General features: G+C 44.7%; 1 protein-coding gene across 6 annotated transcripts in view; it reads right to left on the bottom strand.

Annotated features, from left to right (window-relative positions):
* Nucleotides 1–17,500, bottom strand: part of LOC308367225 (ecto-NOX disulfide-thiol exchanger 2-like) — a 295,423-nt gene that overhangs the window by 49,800 nt on the left and 228,123 nt on the right. For all 6 annotated transcript variants that reach the window (XM_080841064.1, XM_080841068.1, XM_080841069.1 and 3 more), the window contains one exon: nt 9,297–9,503. In XM_080841064.1, coding sequence (XP_080697190.1) covers nt 9,297–9,503 — 207 coding nt within the window. The remainder of the gene's footprint in view (nt 1–9,296; nt 9,504–17,500) is intronic.

Here is a 17,500-nt window from a genome sequence, read left to right as displayed (position 1 = left end):
TCCCTTTTTAGTGCTGCTTTTGAAACATATTTAGGACTGAGGTCGACCAGAGTGCACTTAGGAACTCCCTTGTAATCCACACAGGGAAATGGGATTGGAGACACAAGAGTGGTGTTAAGGATGGAGTATCCAAGCTCGGCCACTAGAATCAAACTTGGCTATCCTTGGCACCTGTGCCAGGTTGGTTTTTTACACCTGAGGAAGCCAGTCCATGTGGGAAACGGATTCAGCCGTCCTCCTTTCCATGAACCTCAACGAATGGTGCTTTTAATTGGTTTGTCTTTCTGTCACAGCCCGCATCAAAGTCACATGACCTCAGGGCTGGAGGGGTGGTAAAGAGGAAGTGAGAGAGAGAGGGAGAAAGAGAGAGAGAGAAAGAGAGAGAGAGAGAGAGACAGAGAGAGAGAGAGAGAGAGACAGAGGCTTGAAGAGAAACCACACTTGTGTGCCCTGACTACTAATCCATGCTGGCTCCAGTGGTAACAATGGGCTCCCTCCTCATCCTATACTTTCCATCCCTTTTCTCTCTCTCTCTCTCTCTCTCTCTCTCTCTCTCTCTCTCTCTCTGTCTCTCTCTCTCTCATTCCATCTCTCCGGCAGCTCTAGGAGGTTGTCAGGGCTCATCTGCATCTAGCAGCCTGCACATTTTTATGTTTAATTTGGATTTAGGATTTATGCAGGCAGTCCAAATTCGAGCGCCAAAACTAAGGCGTCCGCACAGACTAACTCTTAGCGTTTAACAGCAGATTAAAGGGTAAACCCAGAGTCTCTGTGTGTGTGTGTGTGTGTGTGTGTGTGTGTGTGTGTGTGTGTGTGTGTGTGTGTGTGTGTGTCTTGAGGGCGGCAAAGTTCAAGCTGGAGGAAAGATAGGAAGTGAGAGGATGAGAAAAAGAACCATGTGGTGTAGAGAGTAGTGAAGAGCAAGAGAGAGGGAAAGAGAGATAGGGAGAGAGGAAAGAGAGGTAAGAGACAGTCGGCCACAGATGCTAAGCCCTGCCAAGAAAGAGATGAGTGTGGTCCTGTGGCGTTCTTCCTGCCCCCTACCCCCAACCACCCATCACACCCACTTCTGTCCTAACTCCTGCTTTATGGCTCCCAGACGTCGTTAAATATTTTATACGGTGTGTTCGGCGTGTGAAATGAGCGCCGTTATTTATGGAAAAGCCTGCAGAGCTCCGTCACGAGGACTCATAATATATGGGCCAGGGCTCCAAATCCCACGGAAAGAAGAGGTGCTCCCCTCTTTCTCCTCCACCTCTCTCTCTCCATTTCAGCCCCTGCCTTCCTCTCTCTCTCTCTCTCTCTCTCTCTCTCTCTTTCTCTCTTTCTCTCTCTCTCCAGGGTAGATAGCACCTCTCAGAGAAGTGTAAATAATGCACAGGGCATTATTGGAAGGGACCCAAGCTGTGTTTCTTCCCCTACAGAGCCTATTGTGCTGTGGAGGAGGCATGTCTGAGGCCGTCTCAGGCTGTTTGCATACAAAGGGCCATTTAAGAGTGCTGGCTGGAGGGTCCTCCACTGAGTCTCATGATGTGTGATGAGTGAGTGTGTGTGTGTGTGTGTGTGTGTGTGTGTGTGTGTGTGTGTGTGTGTGTGGGGGGGAGTGTGGGAGTGTGTGTGAGTGTGTGAGTGTGTAAGTGTGTGTGTGTGTGTGTGTGTTTGTGTTTGTGTCTGTGTCTGTGTGTGAGTGTGTGTGTGTGTCTGTGTGTGAGTGTGTGTGTGTGAGTGTGTGTGTGTGAGTGTGTGTGTGTGTGTGAAGGGGGTGGAGTGGGGTGATGGACATGGCAGATGTGTGTGCAGTATATATATGCCTGTGTGTGTGTGTGTGTGTGTGTGTGTGTGTGTGTGTGTGTGTGTGTGTGAGTGTGTGTGTGAGTGTATGCGTGAGTGTATGTGTGTGTGTGCGTGTGAGTGTGTGAGTGTGTGTGTTTGTGTGGATGGAAAGGGAGGTGGAGAAGTTGACCGACAGAGCGTATAATTCAGTGTTCTTTCCTGGTTCACTGCCTCGCATGCCTGTAGTTTCAGTCATGGTTTGCACTAATAATAATTATTACTGTGACTGAGAGGGTGTTCAAAATCCTGCAATAGTTTATTTTTACAAAGTGAATGTGGATAGGGATTATAACATACTTAACTTGTTACTGCTTTAACGCCCCCTAATGGACCCGCGGGCGGGCCCGTACTGGATAAATCGCCAAAACAAATCCTGAAAATTCTATTTCTGAAAATATGATTCAAACTCCCATTTAATATTTTTTTGTGGTATTCCAACTATATGTAAACCGATTTTCAGTTGTCTACATGCATCCGTTACAAATAAATACAATTTTAAACACAACATGACACATCCTCATTTTTTACATATGGAGCAGCCTCCTCCCATAACTAAGCCATTTAAATGTGTTTCTGCATTATCCGTACCTTAAATAACGTTATAGAACATTCATTTACCTTCAAAACATCTAAAAAAAACAGACTTGAACTGCATGGTTATGTCCATAAAGTTGTTTATTCACTTGCTCACGACATTGAGAAAAAACGTTCACTTTCTTGTATGTTTCTGATGACGATCTCCTCGCTCTCTTCCTGACAACACTACACGAAGTTATCACGTGATGTTATATATAGTTACAAAGCTTAAGACCCCCTCTTTCAGAATCTTTGGATTTTATTGGCTGTTAAACACATGTTTGTCATGAGTGACAGGCATTACCACCAATGGCATCAGCTCTCAATCATGCAGCTGCTCAGGCATGTCCTATCATATCACTTTACACTTCTTGTAAGACTTCTCAGTAGTGATTGACACCTGTTTTACCGAATAATAGAGATTCTAACAAAAAAGTAGGTAGGTCATTTGCCCTGATTGCTCAGTCCTGGAGTTTAGATTTTTGAAAGCGCAACTCAAGAGTCTCAGCTGCGCTCCCGGTGCGTAAATGGGCCGTTTTGTTTACCTTCAAATGCGCACAGCAAGTGGTTTGGTCCACACGATCCTGAGGGCTTGTTTGTGCATATTTTTGGCTGCAATTTGTCTCCCTTGTACTCATCCATCATGGCAAGACGAGGATTGCAGATGAGTGAAATACATGGGATGATTTTTGATGATTTTCGGGGAAGCCAGTGGACTAAGCATGGACTAGCATGCTAGCATGGACTCAGCATGGACTCAGTGGAAGAGTGAATGGAATCGATGCCATCCTCGATGCGTAAGTAATTTAAACCAACTACTTTTCAGTGCATACCAGTAAGCTATGCATATGCCTTATTCTCTTTAGTGCTTTATTTTTTTTATCATTGTGGGATGTAGTTTGCTAGTAATGGATATTGGTTAGCATGCTGCTGCTGTATTTACGTAGCTGCAATGTAGGCTACAACATACTAACATATCACAACCTGCTTCTTGCCTCAAAACGCATAGAAATGTTTTATTTACATCTGCTAAATGCATAATGCCTATGTTATTATCACACTTCAGCTTGACTATGGTGTTTTTTACATATGTTTACATTTTACATATTTGTGCATTAGCTTAGTAAATAACATGAAGCAAAATTCAATTGTAAGGCATGACCCAGTCAAAATATTTATATTGTCCAACGTTTTTATCTTGCAGTGACCCAGCCCCAGCTCCAGCTCCAGCTCCAGCATCACCCTCACCCCCACCACCACCCCCGTCGCCACCACCACTACTACCAGCTGCACAGCCTCCAACAGTGACACAATCCAATTTCAAAAGAAATTGTAATATTAGTCTAAAATGGAGTTATATATGTCTGTACAACGAAAAAAAACAATGATATACAATGAGAATTTTTTTTTTATGCATTTGGAGAGCTTGGAGAGGTTTTGGACACTTGGAGACGCCTGAATGCACCATTTAGATATTGCTGTGCAACACCTGGACATTTTTAGATATCTGCTCCAAAATTTGTACTTTGTTTCTCAGGAACATGTTGAATCAGGAAATATAGAACATGACAGAATTTTCTTCCCTTGAAACCATCCACACACTGTCAAACATAAAAATGAAAGGCGTTTTTTACATTTTTGACATTTTGTTCTGTATATGATGCTTTGAAATTGATACTTAATGATGAAAATAAAAGTCAGGAGGTGAATGCATGTCTTGGCCCATTTGTCTTCTTCAATTTAAGATATGAATGATCTTTGTATCATGTGTACAACTTCAGATATTGAGTGTTATTATGTGTAAGTACAAATCGTTCCAAATTAAGGCGAAATATCCCACTGCAGTAACAGGTTAAAGCTAATATTACGTTATCGGTAGCCAATACGTGCTTAACCAAGACTAATATGACAATTCCTGAAATCAGTATCTTGAAACGCTAGGTTACGTATGTAATCATGGTTCTATGAGTTTCGGATGACCGCCAGAGGCGATGCTTTAAGCACTAGATGTCATTCACGTTTACGTGTAGTTCGAGTATTTGTATCAACAAAATCACCTGTGACCTGGGTGACGTATGCCTTTGCCCCTGTACTAAAGGCATGCTTACCCAGGACTTGACCCTTGACAATCTTCTCGCGAATATTCCGAGTGACTGCCAAGCTCTGGTGGTCATCCGAAACTCATAGAACCATGGTTACATACGTAACCTAGCGTTCTATTTCGTTTCTACTGACCGCCAGAGGCGGTGCTTTAAGCACTGGATGACTAATACCAACCAAGTCACGAGGAAATCTTACCTTACTCCCGCTGTAAGGAAGTAGGAAGAACACCTGCTGCCACTGGGTTATGAGGGACAACGTTAACCCTATAAAACCTCACAAATGTGCAGGTTGATGCCCATAACCCAGCTGTTCAGATAATCGAAGGGGGACACCTCTTCGCCGCCCGCGATGTACATACACTCCTAGTTGAGTGACCTCGGACCTGAGGGACCGGGAGACTACTTCTCCTATAGGCACAAATAATAGCGTCCACAATCGAACATGATAGCCGTTGTTTGGATAAGCTGTGCCCTCTCTGTCCAACATGACAGAGAAACAGTGAATCAGACTGGCGGAATTCCACAGTCATATCAATATAAAGCCCTAAGTGCTCTCACTGGGCACAACAGGTAGGGCTCTGTCCCTGCTCGTCATCCTGAGCAGGGGCTCAAAGCAGCCAGCCTGAGCGGCTGGTTTCAGTAGGATAAATCACCTTTGGAAGATAGGCCGGATTCCCCCCCAAAGTTATCCCCGTGCCTCCAGGGTTCCAATATAGACATTCTTGGCTTGGCTTTCGTTTAGCCGGGATAGCACATCCACAGCCGTGTTCTGAATGCCTGTTAAATGCATTGCCCCCAGGCTCAGAAAGAGTAGATAGGCCTACAGCCACAGCTGTTGGGGCAGCCTCAAGGATTGTCTGGCCTTGTGCTCCCCTGGTGGTTTACCTGGTAGACCACTGACGTGTTGTCTGCTCTTACCAGGACAGCTTTTCTACCACTACTGGAAGAAAAATGTTCGAGCGTCAGCAGAACAGCCTGCAGCTCCAAACATCTATGTGGTGTTCCTAATGCCAAGGACTCCAGATACCTCTGAAAGTCCTGCATTGTCATACAGCTCCCCTCCTGGGTGAGATAATGTCTCTCCCCTACACAGCCTTAGCTTTGTAAGGCAACTGGAAGTGACTCTGACCAGCTTGTGCCTGTGATAAGTGGGGTGCAAGCCAAGTTCGTTCAGCCGAATTTAAAGAGGCTGCAATGACAGAAGGCCCAAGGGAACACCTACGTGGCCGCTGTGAGCATACCCAGCAGTCTCAGAAATGACTTTGAGGGCCAGAGCCCTCCTTTCCTGAAATGACTGATGATGCCGTAGGGACAGTGCCGCTGCCACACATCTGGTGAAGACCCGTGGTGCCAGCGAGATCCCGAAAAGGGAGCACACAGAACTGTTAAGCTCTGCCCTCGAATGCAAGATGAAGAATCTGTCTGTTTCGAGGTGTGATAGGGACGTGGAAGTATGCATCCTTTAGGTTGATGGTTGTAAACCAATCTCCTTGCTTGATACCTTGCAGCACATCCGCTGTACGCAGCATGTGGGATCTTAACCTTGAGATGTGTGTTTAACCGTCTCAAGTCTAGTATAGGCCGAAGGCTGTGGCCCTTCTTTGGCATGATAAAATAAGCGGAGTAGAATCCACTGTTTTGTGCCAGCCTGTCTAATGGCTTGATGGCGCCTTTCTTCAAGAGATCCAAGATCTCCTGACGTAGAGCCAGAGCCCTGTTTGGGTCTCTGACGATGGTCATTTTGACCCCATGGAACCGCTTTGGGGGGGACCGAACCCTAGAGGGCCTCTGTCTGCCAGGAGCCTCACGGCTCAGACTGGCAAACTGTTGTCTGGACTGTGTAACCTGTAGGCTGCACTCCAGAGCTTACTGCGCGGCAGGACCAACATCTGTCCAGGAATGACAGGAGGAAGACACAAGAGGGCTTTCCTGCCCGGCTTCAAAAGTGGAGACTGGGCCAACCATATCTGGCGTTGAGTCTTGGTTAACTAGGACACCGCCTACCCAACTCCCTGGTCATGTCGGCAAACGCCTGCAGGGAGGTGTCACTCGACTCTGTGCAGAGGAGTCATCCCCAGAAGTCTGCAATGTCTGGGACAGGGCTAGTACCAGGTGTGTCATTGAATACCCAAGACGTGCAATATGCGCTGCTGCGTTGTAGGATTTCACCATGTAGTCGTCTGTCAAACGGCACTGTGGCCGGGGCAGCGAGCATTAGGCCGGAGTGCTTAACCAGGCCTCAGCACTAGGGCAGCAACGGCTGGTTCAATATTGGGCATGCTAGCAAGGCCCTGGGCAGATGCATCTTGCATGTTGCAATATCTATACATAGATGTATTCATTTATCTTTATATATATAGGAGTGATATTTTACCAGCAGCCTTGGCGAATAACACTAGGCCCTGTTCAGATAGGTTACTGTTTAAGAGTGAACCCACTCCTCTACAGTCATCTGAACCAAACAATAAATGCTGAAAAACTAAGGTTTGCAGGGCGGAGAACAATCACCCACTCAAACTAGGCAGTTTATTATGGACCAAGCCTCAATATTAACCAAGCGCATTAAACCTGATCGTGGCAATGATTCCTCTTACGTTACGTAAGGTAGGCTTCCATTTAAGAGCGGACACACTCGGTAACAATTACCAAAATTGGATGCTTTAGAACTGAAATTGCGGGCGTAGCCCGTCAGTCACTAATCAGTAGGTAACCGTAGCCTGCTTATAGCGTTTAACACCACGCCGACAGGAGTAAAAATCCTGTACCGTTTAAGAGTGGACACTCTCGCTTTTAACACAATAGTTACCAATTAACAGTTCCCCAAAACACAAAAAGTCAAGTGTTTTGTATGTATTTATATTCATAGTATACTTTAAACAGTTAAAATATTGTTCAATTTGAAGAAAGAAATTGGCCTTGGCGATAAAAAAGCCTTTCTTTAATGTCGTCAATCCTCGTTTAGTGCTTTTTTTTTTAAGTATCGGTTCAGGCACCGTTTAGGCACCGGTATCGTTTTAAAAGTATTGGTTAAGTACCGGTGTCGGAAAAAACCCAAACGATACCCATCCCTAGTCCTGGGTGAGCATGGGCAAAGGCATACGTCACCGAGGTCACAGGTGATTTTGTTGATACAAATACTCGAACTACACGTAAACGTGAATGACATCCAGTGCTTAAAGCACCGCCTCTGGCGGACAGTAGAAACGAAATAGAACTGTGTATATTCTAACAGGCCATCTTTACATACAAGTCTCTGAGATGGTAACTTTGCGCCATGCGACAGACAGCTATTAGGAGTAGAGGATCAAGAAGGGACCACAGGTCCGACTCCAACCCAGATCCCTGTGGGCACTTGGACCTGTGCACGGTCAGGGATGCTACCCCTTGCACCACAGATCCCCTCCAAACAGCCATATTTAGAGACATAACCTTGGGCCTTCATGACTATATGGGCCATTCTACCGAATTGATGCAAAGTCATGTCGGATATATTTAGAATTTTTGTATGGTTTTTTCCCAAAACTTTGTCCGTATGTATATTGTACCATATCTAAAGTACACATATCTAGTAAAAGAACTGTCAAGTTTCATATTGTATTTTCAGAATGTGTTGGAATGTTTTTCCTCTTCCAAAAATTGTCACTACCGAAACATCACATTTACTATAGTAAAAAAGTATTATTATTGACCTGTTCAGATTGTGTTTCCTTCCCTTCTCTGAAGAGTATTTTTACAAATATTTCTTGAAGATTTTCACAATGAAATCCATAGAAATGAATTTTTTACCAAATTTTCAAGGTCAATTTATCTGTTTTGGTAGTGACTGCACTGTTGGATGGATGTTCATTTCTCTCCCAAAATCATCCAAAAGGTGCTCTGGGCCTCCCTTTAGTCCACACAACACATTTATTTAAAAATTATGGGATTGAACTACTTGCCATTTAATTTTGTCACTACCAAAATCATCTGGTCACTACCATATGTTTCGGTAGTGACTGTTTCGGTAGTGACAATTCTAGCTAACTTTAAGCATAAATAAAGAATTCTAGCAAGCACATGGCTTGCAAACACATCTTTGAAGAGGTGTACACACATACAAACATAAGATTTTCCATGAAACCCCAAAAGGTTTACTTAATTGAAGAAAACATGCGTTTCGGTAGTGACAATTCTTAAGGTTACACGTCGATTTACAGACTTTGGAACACATTTATATAAAAACTATGGGATTTAGCTACTTACCATTCAACCATGAGGGACAGAGATGCAGTGTCACTGCATGGTCAAAAATGCAGAGTCGTGGCTAAAACACAGGCTCAGCCAATGGACTAAAACTCTTGTGTTTCGGTAGTGACATGAAAACTAGGGACATGATTTTTTGAGTATAGTAAATTGATTTAAAAATTAAACCCACAATAAATCTAAATATTCCAAGTTCTGTTTCAACCCAATCATAAAGATCTTTGAAATTAAATCATTGAAAAAAATCAAAAAAAAATGAAAAGTGTTATTTAAAGGCATTGAAATTTAGATGTCAGGGTTGGGGACAGCTACTTCCCAATAGAAAGTACCCTATAAATGATGATTTTGTATATATTTAGCTTATCACTATCTCATGTAATGCATTGGGTTTATATAGACCATAACATTTTCTAATTTAATATCTATGCCTAAATACCTAATTGTTTTGTAAATAGATTTTATTGTTGAGGGACTGCATATTACACGAATTCGGTAGAATGGCCCATATGCACTTGCGCTGAGTGATGATGTGAGAGACATTACCAGACAGGAAGAGGGCCTTGTCCACGGTCTGTTCCTCGGCAAAACGGATATGGCAGAAGTTCTTCTTGCTCTTGCGAATGGCGATGATGTCGCCACACTGCCCAAACACCTCCACGATCAGCTGCTCCGTGGCGTTCTCTGGCAGCCCCCCCACGAACACCGTCTTACAGCCCGGAGGTCTCTCTCTCATGGCTGGAGGGGGCAAATCTGAAAAGAAGAAGAAGAGGGGATGAAGGAATGATCGATCAGTACTCATGATTACTCATCAGTGAAGGACTGAGATCTTAATAACTCTGATCGATCAGTACTAATGTCATGAGTGAAGGACTGAGATCTCAATAACTCTGATCGATCAGTACTAATGTCATGAGTGAATGACTGAGATCTCAATAACTCTGATCGATCAGTTCTAACGAGTGAAGGACTGAGATCTCAATAACTCAGTTTGATCAGTACTAATGTCATGAGTGAAGGACTGAGATCTCAATAACTCTGATCGATCAGTACTAATGTCATAAGTGAAGTACTGAGATCTCAATAGTTCTGATCGATCAGTACTAATGTCATGAGTGAAGGACTGAGAGCTAAATAACTCTGATCGATCAGTACTAATATCATGAGTGAAGGACTGAGATCTCAATAACTCTGATCGATCAGTACTAATGTCATGAATGAAAGACTAAGATCTCAATAACTCTGCTAGTAATGCCTGATCTGTGCCAGGCCGTCTCTCAGAGACGAGGACACAGACTGTCCTGAAATCCCCATGAACAACATCATTCCTGACATGTCACTTGTGGAGACGTGTCAGGCTCTCAGGACTGAATTCATATATATGGAAATAAGCCCTGTGCCTCACCTGACCATCAATCACGTGTGACGAATGGAACTTACTGATACATAGATTCCACACACCTGGCTTGGTAAATAACTCGTTATATGCTATTCCATCAGATGATACCTGTAGTCTAATATGGCTAGACACAGTAGAATAAAGTTTATCTCTTTTGTGGCATAACAAACATTTCCTGTGTGGCAGAAAAAACATCCTCCTGCAGTGACTGATATTTATCCACCAATCTTTTACTAAGAAATACACGTAGGGAGGAAGCAATAAACAGACCAGCAGCACATGCAGACGTCTCTCACGTGGAGACTGGGTGTGGTATAAGGAAAAACTCAACGCAGAAAAGCACAACAGCACTGCCCTCCTAGGGCTCCAGTTCCAACAGAGTTATCAGATTGGAGAAGACTGGAGGAGAAGAAGGAATAAGGTACGCATGGATACACAAATCAAGAAAATCTCAAAACAAGCCTTGTATGACAAACCCATTACACCTGTCTCTCTTCAAGTCTGTCTCTTCTTATATTCCTGCTGTGTGGTGCTGAAGGCCTACTAGGCAGTCACTAGAGACATTCAGAACTGCATACTTCTGATCAGATTCACTGCTCTCTGTACATTCACTCTGCTTTCAAGTAACAACTCAACCCAGCTGATAGTCATTAGAAGAAATATACACGGATAAACAATACATTAGTTAAATATAAATTAATAAATCACATTATTGCTGAAGTCAATGATAAAATACCTGATGAATTTTCAAAACTCATTATAAAGCGAATCAACAAATACTATATAAAATGATTCTTTTTCTCCCTCATTCAAAAACTAAAACATCCACTGGGGCAACCATAAGCCTACATTTTTTTTTTTTTTTGCCTTACACATAAATGTAGCCGAAGGAATCTATTTATGTATATTCCAATTCTGATTGCAACAGAAATACATTTATATGGCAGTTATGAACCCTTAACTGCAAAGTAAAGTCCATAAATCTATTATTAATACATTCTCTATCTATTACTATTCTGCTTCAGACAGGAGGAGTTGTGTTTTTTTGTGGAGCTGTGCTTTTAAACCAGTGTTCCGTTAGGACTGGTCAGGGGTGTGCTGGAAGATTCCCACCTCTACTGGTTCATTTATGGTGAAGGGTTACAAGTATTAAAACATTCTAGAGCCTTCCAAAATATTACATAGATCATTTGCTCAAAATTGTCTCAAATTTGGAGAAATTGGCAAGAAAACTGTGTAGATCCCATCTAAGTATGTGTGTTGAGCAACAGATACTCATACATGCATTCCATTGCAAGAAGCTGGTCCCAACATCCCTGTTAAAGGCATGAGTGAACTTACACGGCTCTAATTACAAGTTAGCTCTCTCTCTCTCTCTCAGTGTGTGCAACGGGAGAGGCAGAATCCGAGTGTTAATGGTTTGCCTTTGATTTGAAAACCCAGTCCCAGACGGTGTCTGGAGAGGGGGGGGGGGATTAGTGTTCGGCTGCTGACCATCCAGAACACACCTGGCATCTCCGCCATGCTGCCCTGTTCTGACTCCAAAGAGCCTGTTTAGCCAGGAAGAATCCCAACAGCGTCAGCCATGACATGTTAAAATAAAACATCTGATTCTAAAAAATAACAGAGGGATTAATTCTAGGGTTCTGGAAAGACTAACGCATATTAAGGGTTGAAGACTGGGATAAGGTCGTAAGATCCGATTGGAAAAACTTGACAAGTGAAGCAATTTGTATGTCTGACATATGGCTCTCTGGCTTTGGAAGAGACAATCTTAGACAATTATGTTGTAAAGCTATTGTAAGTGACAAGTGTACAAATACTAAGCACCTCTGCTCAAATGATGGTGCTGTTATATTCAATTTATTACGAAGGATATGAGTGATGAAAAACAAAGGATGTGATGACATGATTGAGTTTGCAGTTAGTTATGTTCTAAATGATGTCGTCTGCTCATTCTGGACGTGTGCGACAACACTAGTGGCACCCAGTCATCCGTAAGAACCCGCTCCTATTCATCATGTTATTCGCGGGTAAGAGATTGTGTTTGGGGAAAGGTCAGGCCCCGCCAGGCCCCGTCAGGCCAGCCTTTGTTCCCTTCTAAAGGCTTATTATGGGAGTGCTGGGGCTGACGGTGAAGGAGGTGCTGCAGAAGTCGAGCCTTGATTGCTGGAAATGCTCCCGGATGAGTTTCCAGACTTGGCATCGGGCCACATGCCAGCTCCTGACCGCCGCAGGACGATGGGGTCAGGCAGGCAGACAAATGCTCCAGCTCATCCAGCTTAGAGGCACCAGATAACAACAGCAGCACACACCTGGGCTTGATGGGAAAAGGCCCTGCTGTGTGTGAACACACCGCTCTGAGCTTTCTGCAGTGTGCTGTTCTTCCCCAGGGATGTGAATGAAAGGGAGGGGAGGGAGAGAGAGATTGATAGAGGCAGACGAAGAGGGAGGCAGACAGAGAGTGAGAAAGAGGGATGAGAGAGAGGGAGAGAGATAGAGAGCGAGAGAGCCTGTCCTTGGTGAATGAGATTGCAAAGAGCTTCCTGGTGTGCCCCCCTCCCCCCCCCCCCCCCCCCACACACACACACACAGACATACACAGACCCTCAAACACACACACACTCGATAAGTTGTACAAATTTGATTCTACGTATTTATTTTCTCACAAGGGCAGCAGGTGTCTTGATTTGCTTTTCTCTTTCTTGTGCCACAAGGCCTTGGGTGTTTCACGTCTTCCGTTTGGTCTGAACTCTTACGGGGAGGAGGAGGAGGAGAGGTGAGCAGAGGAGAGGAGGAGGAGGAGGAGGAGGAGGAAGTGAGGAGCACAGACTCCAGAGCCCCCCCGCTCACTAAAGGCAGTGTCTGAGGCGGAGGCTGCACAATGCACCGAGCCGTATGAAAAACAGAATAAAGCATCCCTGACTTTCTCCCACTCTGAGGAGGGACGGACGCCATGCATCATTAAAGGAGCGCTGGTTTCTTTGTTGGGCTTGTCAGCACAGATGACAAGGGGGAGAGGCAGCGGTGGGCAGGTCCCTGGCCCTGGGAGGTTTTAAAGAAGTGGTTGGATACGAACACTCCACTCTCTGAACAGTAACTTAAATACAACCACACAAACACACACGCAAGGCACGCACGCACATCAGACACGCGCACACAGGCACGCATGCACACCAGACACGCACATCACACACACACACACACACACACACGCATGCACGCAAGCACGCACACCAGACACATCAAGGCACAAGTTTCATCATGGTCTCAACAGAGTGAGAATAGAACAGTGGAGATGTTTATAAAGAAGAAGTCACATTATGTGAAGTGACAAAATAAACAAGCTGTGCGAGACTGCATGGCTCAGATCATGGAGAGCCTCTGAGAACTGACGCCCAAACAAACTTTCACAAGCTTTTATTCACCTCTATTTACACACACACACAGAGGTCCCACACGTCTCACATGGCCAACCTTCAGCTAGGCTTTCAGTCAATACATGAAGGTGTGTGTGTTTGTGTGTGTGTGTGTGTGTGTGTGAGGGGGCTGTAGGGGTGATAACAGAAGTGCCTGCTCACCTGTGTGAAAGCCTGCAATGCCAGCTCTGCTGGTACGATTCTTCTATCACTTTCATGCTTCAGTCCCACCCCAGCAGCAACATCAGCAGCTCAATAGAAGCCTGAGCATGGTGAGGAGGCCTATATGCTGGGGTGGACAGGACTCTGTGTGAGTATATAGTGTGTGTGTGTGTGCACACGTATGTGTGTATTAGTGGGGGTGTACATGACTCTGTGTGAGTATATGTGTGTGTACACGTATGTGTGCATTAGTGGGGGTGTACATGACTGTGTGAGTATATACTGTATGTGTGTGCACACGTATGTGTGTATTAGTGGGGGTGTACATGACTTTGTGAGTATATGTGTGTGTGTGTACACGTATGTGTGTATTAGTGGGGGTGTACATGACTCTGTGTGAGTATATGTGTGTGTGTGTACACGTATGTGTGTATTAGTGGGGGTGTACATGACTGTGTGTGAGTATATGTGTGTGTGTGTGTGTATGTGCACACGTATGTGTGTATTAGTGGGGGTGTACATGACTCTGTGAGTATATGTGTGTGTGTGTGCACATGTATGTGTGTATTAGTGGGGGTGTACATGACTCTGTGTGAGTATATGTGTGTGTGTGTGTGTACACGTATGTGTGTATTAGTGGGGGTGTACATGACTGTGTGTGAGTATATGTGTGTGTACACGTATGTGTGTATTAGTGGGGGTGTACATGACTGTGTGTGAGTATATGTGTGTGTGTGTGTGTATGTGCACACGTATGTGTGTATTAGTGGGGGTGTACATGACTCTATGTGAGTATATGTGTGTGTGTGTGCACATGTATGTGTGTATTAGTGGGGGTGTACATGACTCTGTGTGAGTATATGTGTGTGTGTGTGTGTACACGTATGTGTGTATTAGTGGGGGTGTACATGACTCTGTGTGAGTATATAATGTATGTGTGTGCACACGTATGTGTGTATTAGTGGGGGTGTACATCAGTGGCGGCTGGTGGTTTTTAAAGTGAGGGAGGAAGAACTGTGCGCCTGGTTGCCATTGGCCTGCTTATTCCGTTGGTGGCATAAGTATGTGAGATACAAGTTGTTTCAGGGTGTTTTTGTGGCCTACAGTACTACAAAATAGCAGGCAGGGATACAATTGATACAAAGCCACCAGTGTGGCACCATTGTACTTAAAAAGCTGGTGGGCAGCATGTCTTTGGACTAGACAAGGCCAGATGAAAGGATGCAAAGCCAATAAGTCAAATCAGGCCTACTCTTGATTTGAAAAACTAAATTCTAAATGTTGGGCCTACCATTTGGCCTATTTTCCCCCTTAATTACTAAAGCTATTAAGGTTATTATTTGACAAATTTTATTTTCAGTTGAAATTGTTTAAAAAAAATCAAGACACAAGACCAAAAGTGATGCCATTTAAAATGCATCATACTCTGAATCATTCACTAACATCCTTTCCACAATATTAAACAACAAGTAACAAAGGCAACAAGAGAACATTATTTCAGAACTATTAACATTAACATCAGATTATGCCAGATTATTACAGCTATCACTCAAAGTAGCCTAGTATGAGGCCAATGCCCAAATTACAAGTAGGCTAATTACGAAACACATCGCGTTCTGAAACATTCATTGACAATTTCCATTCAGAATTTCAGCTGAACGTGAACAGTCAGACTAACAATAGGCGTATGAACGATTAAAAAAAAACAGTACAGCCGATTGTTTTTTTATGGTACCAGTGAGCTATAAGTATTTCGCCTACCAGTAAGCATTATACAGCAGCGGTTTTACGTTTAGTGACATGGATTTTTGGAACAGATTTCCCTGTTGTTTTGATACTAACCTTCTCTCTGTAGCTCAATGAATGAAACGGTTTGTTCAATAAAACATGAACAATATCTTAGTTCTCCATTGCACGTCCTCTTTATTCGCAATCTTTCTACAACAATCTTTAAGGGTGACATGTTATCCATAATATCCTTTTGCAGAATGGTTGAAGAGGGAAACTTCTTCCGGTATTAATGTCGAATCCCTTCCCTCCAACGCCAAATCCGTTGTTTATTGGTTAAGCGATGTTGGCGCAGACTCAGACGCTAGGGAGGTCTTTCCTCCCCTGGGCAATGTAAGTCAATGAGCCCCAAGAACCGCCAGTATCAGAGACAGATTCCATTGATTTCAATGGGAGCCAAAGGGAGGACGTCCTCCGTGCAGTAATTTCTTGTTACGATAGGGGGTGCTAATGTTATTTTAACTCAGGGAAACAAATTATAATATGCATAGTATTAAATACTGGTATCAAACTGCATTTTTAAAGGAGTTTAGTCAGTTCAATTTCAAAAATACATTCTCAAAAGGTTTGGGGAGGTTCTTCCTCCGTTTCCTCAATGGAAGAACCTCCTCTGGTGTACATGACTCTGTGTGAGTATATGTGTGTGTGCACACGTATGTGTTAGTGGGGATGTACATAACTCTGTGAGTATATGTGTGTGCACACGTATGTGTGTATTAGTGGGGGTGTACATGACTCTGTGTGTGAGTATATGTGTGTGTATGTGCACACGTATGTGTGTATTAGTGGGGGTGTATATGACCCTGTGTGAGTATATGTGTGTGTGCACATTTATGTGTGTATTAGTGGGGGTGTCGGAGTTTAGAGGTAATGTAAACCATTGCATGCTGCACTTGCATGACACCTTTTCAGGAATAAATCACCACCTTGGCAGCAGATAAGGGAGCCGGCATCAGTCGACCCAGAAAGAGGCTTTTCTGCCTGTCTGCCTGCCTGCCTGCCTGCCGTGGAGCGTTTCTCCTCTCTCTGGGAGCGATAAAAACAGGAACGCCTCGGAGAGGAGCCGTGGTGACCCGTGGTGATCACAAACACCCTCAGCACTCCGTCCCCGCAGGTGGGAGTGTGTGTGGAGGGCGGGGGAGGCAGGCATCCCTGCAGGTGGGAGTGTGTGTGGGGGGCGGGGGGAGGATGGCGTCCCCACAGGTGGGAGTGTGTGTGGGGGGCGGGGGGAGGATGGCGTCCCCACAGGTGGGAGTGTGTGTGGGGGGCGGGGGGAGGATGGCGTCCCTGCAGGTGGAAGTGTGTGTGGGGGGTGGGGGGAGGATGGCGTCCCTGCAGGTGGAAGTGTGTGTGGGGGGTGGGGGGAGGCAGGCGTCCCTGCAGGTGGGAGTGTGTGTGGGGGGCAGGGGAGGCAGGCGCTGGAGAAAATGTGAAGGGCATCCATCCCCAGCTCCCTTTGGGTAATTACACAGCTCTCACTGTGCTCCGCTGAATGGCTTTTGAAGTCAAGACGACAGCCGCCTGTGAGATTTCAAAGGGGGTTTCGACGTGCCGGCTTTTCAAGGGAGACATGGCAAGAAAAGGAGTGAGAAAGACAGACAGAGAGAGAGAGAGAGAAAGAGAGAGAGGATGTGTGAAAGAAAGTGAAACTGAATTCAATGGAGGGACAAGCGGAAGAGAAGCGGCAACAACAGTTGAGAGAAGCGCAGAGCCAGTGGTGAAAGCCAAGTGTTGAAAAGAAAACAAACCAAAAATTGAGAGAGAGAGAGGGAGAGAGGGAGAGAGAGACAGAGAGAGATTGATAGAGAGGATGGCAAAGAGGCATGCTCTAAATGTAAAGGTCACTTCCAGGCACAGCGGTGGGGGAAGGCTGTGGGTAATCCTCCCCAACTGATGAGCAGCATATGCAGCCTGATCAGAGGATGACAGGTGCACCTGCCAGGGATGAGGCATTGAGTCATGTATAAACACTCACACACAAA

Source organism: Sprattus sprattus (assembly GCF_963457725.1).
Source record: "Sprattus sprattus genome assembly, chromosome: 6".
Taxonomy (NCBI): domain Eukaryota; kingdom Metazoa; phylum Chordata; class Actinopteri; order Clupeiformes; family Clupeidae; genus Sprattus; species Sprattus sprattus.
The sequence above is the reverse complement of the archived record's forward strand: the minus strand, read 5'-3'. Positions and strand labels throughout refer to the sequence as shown.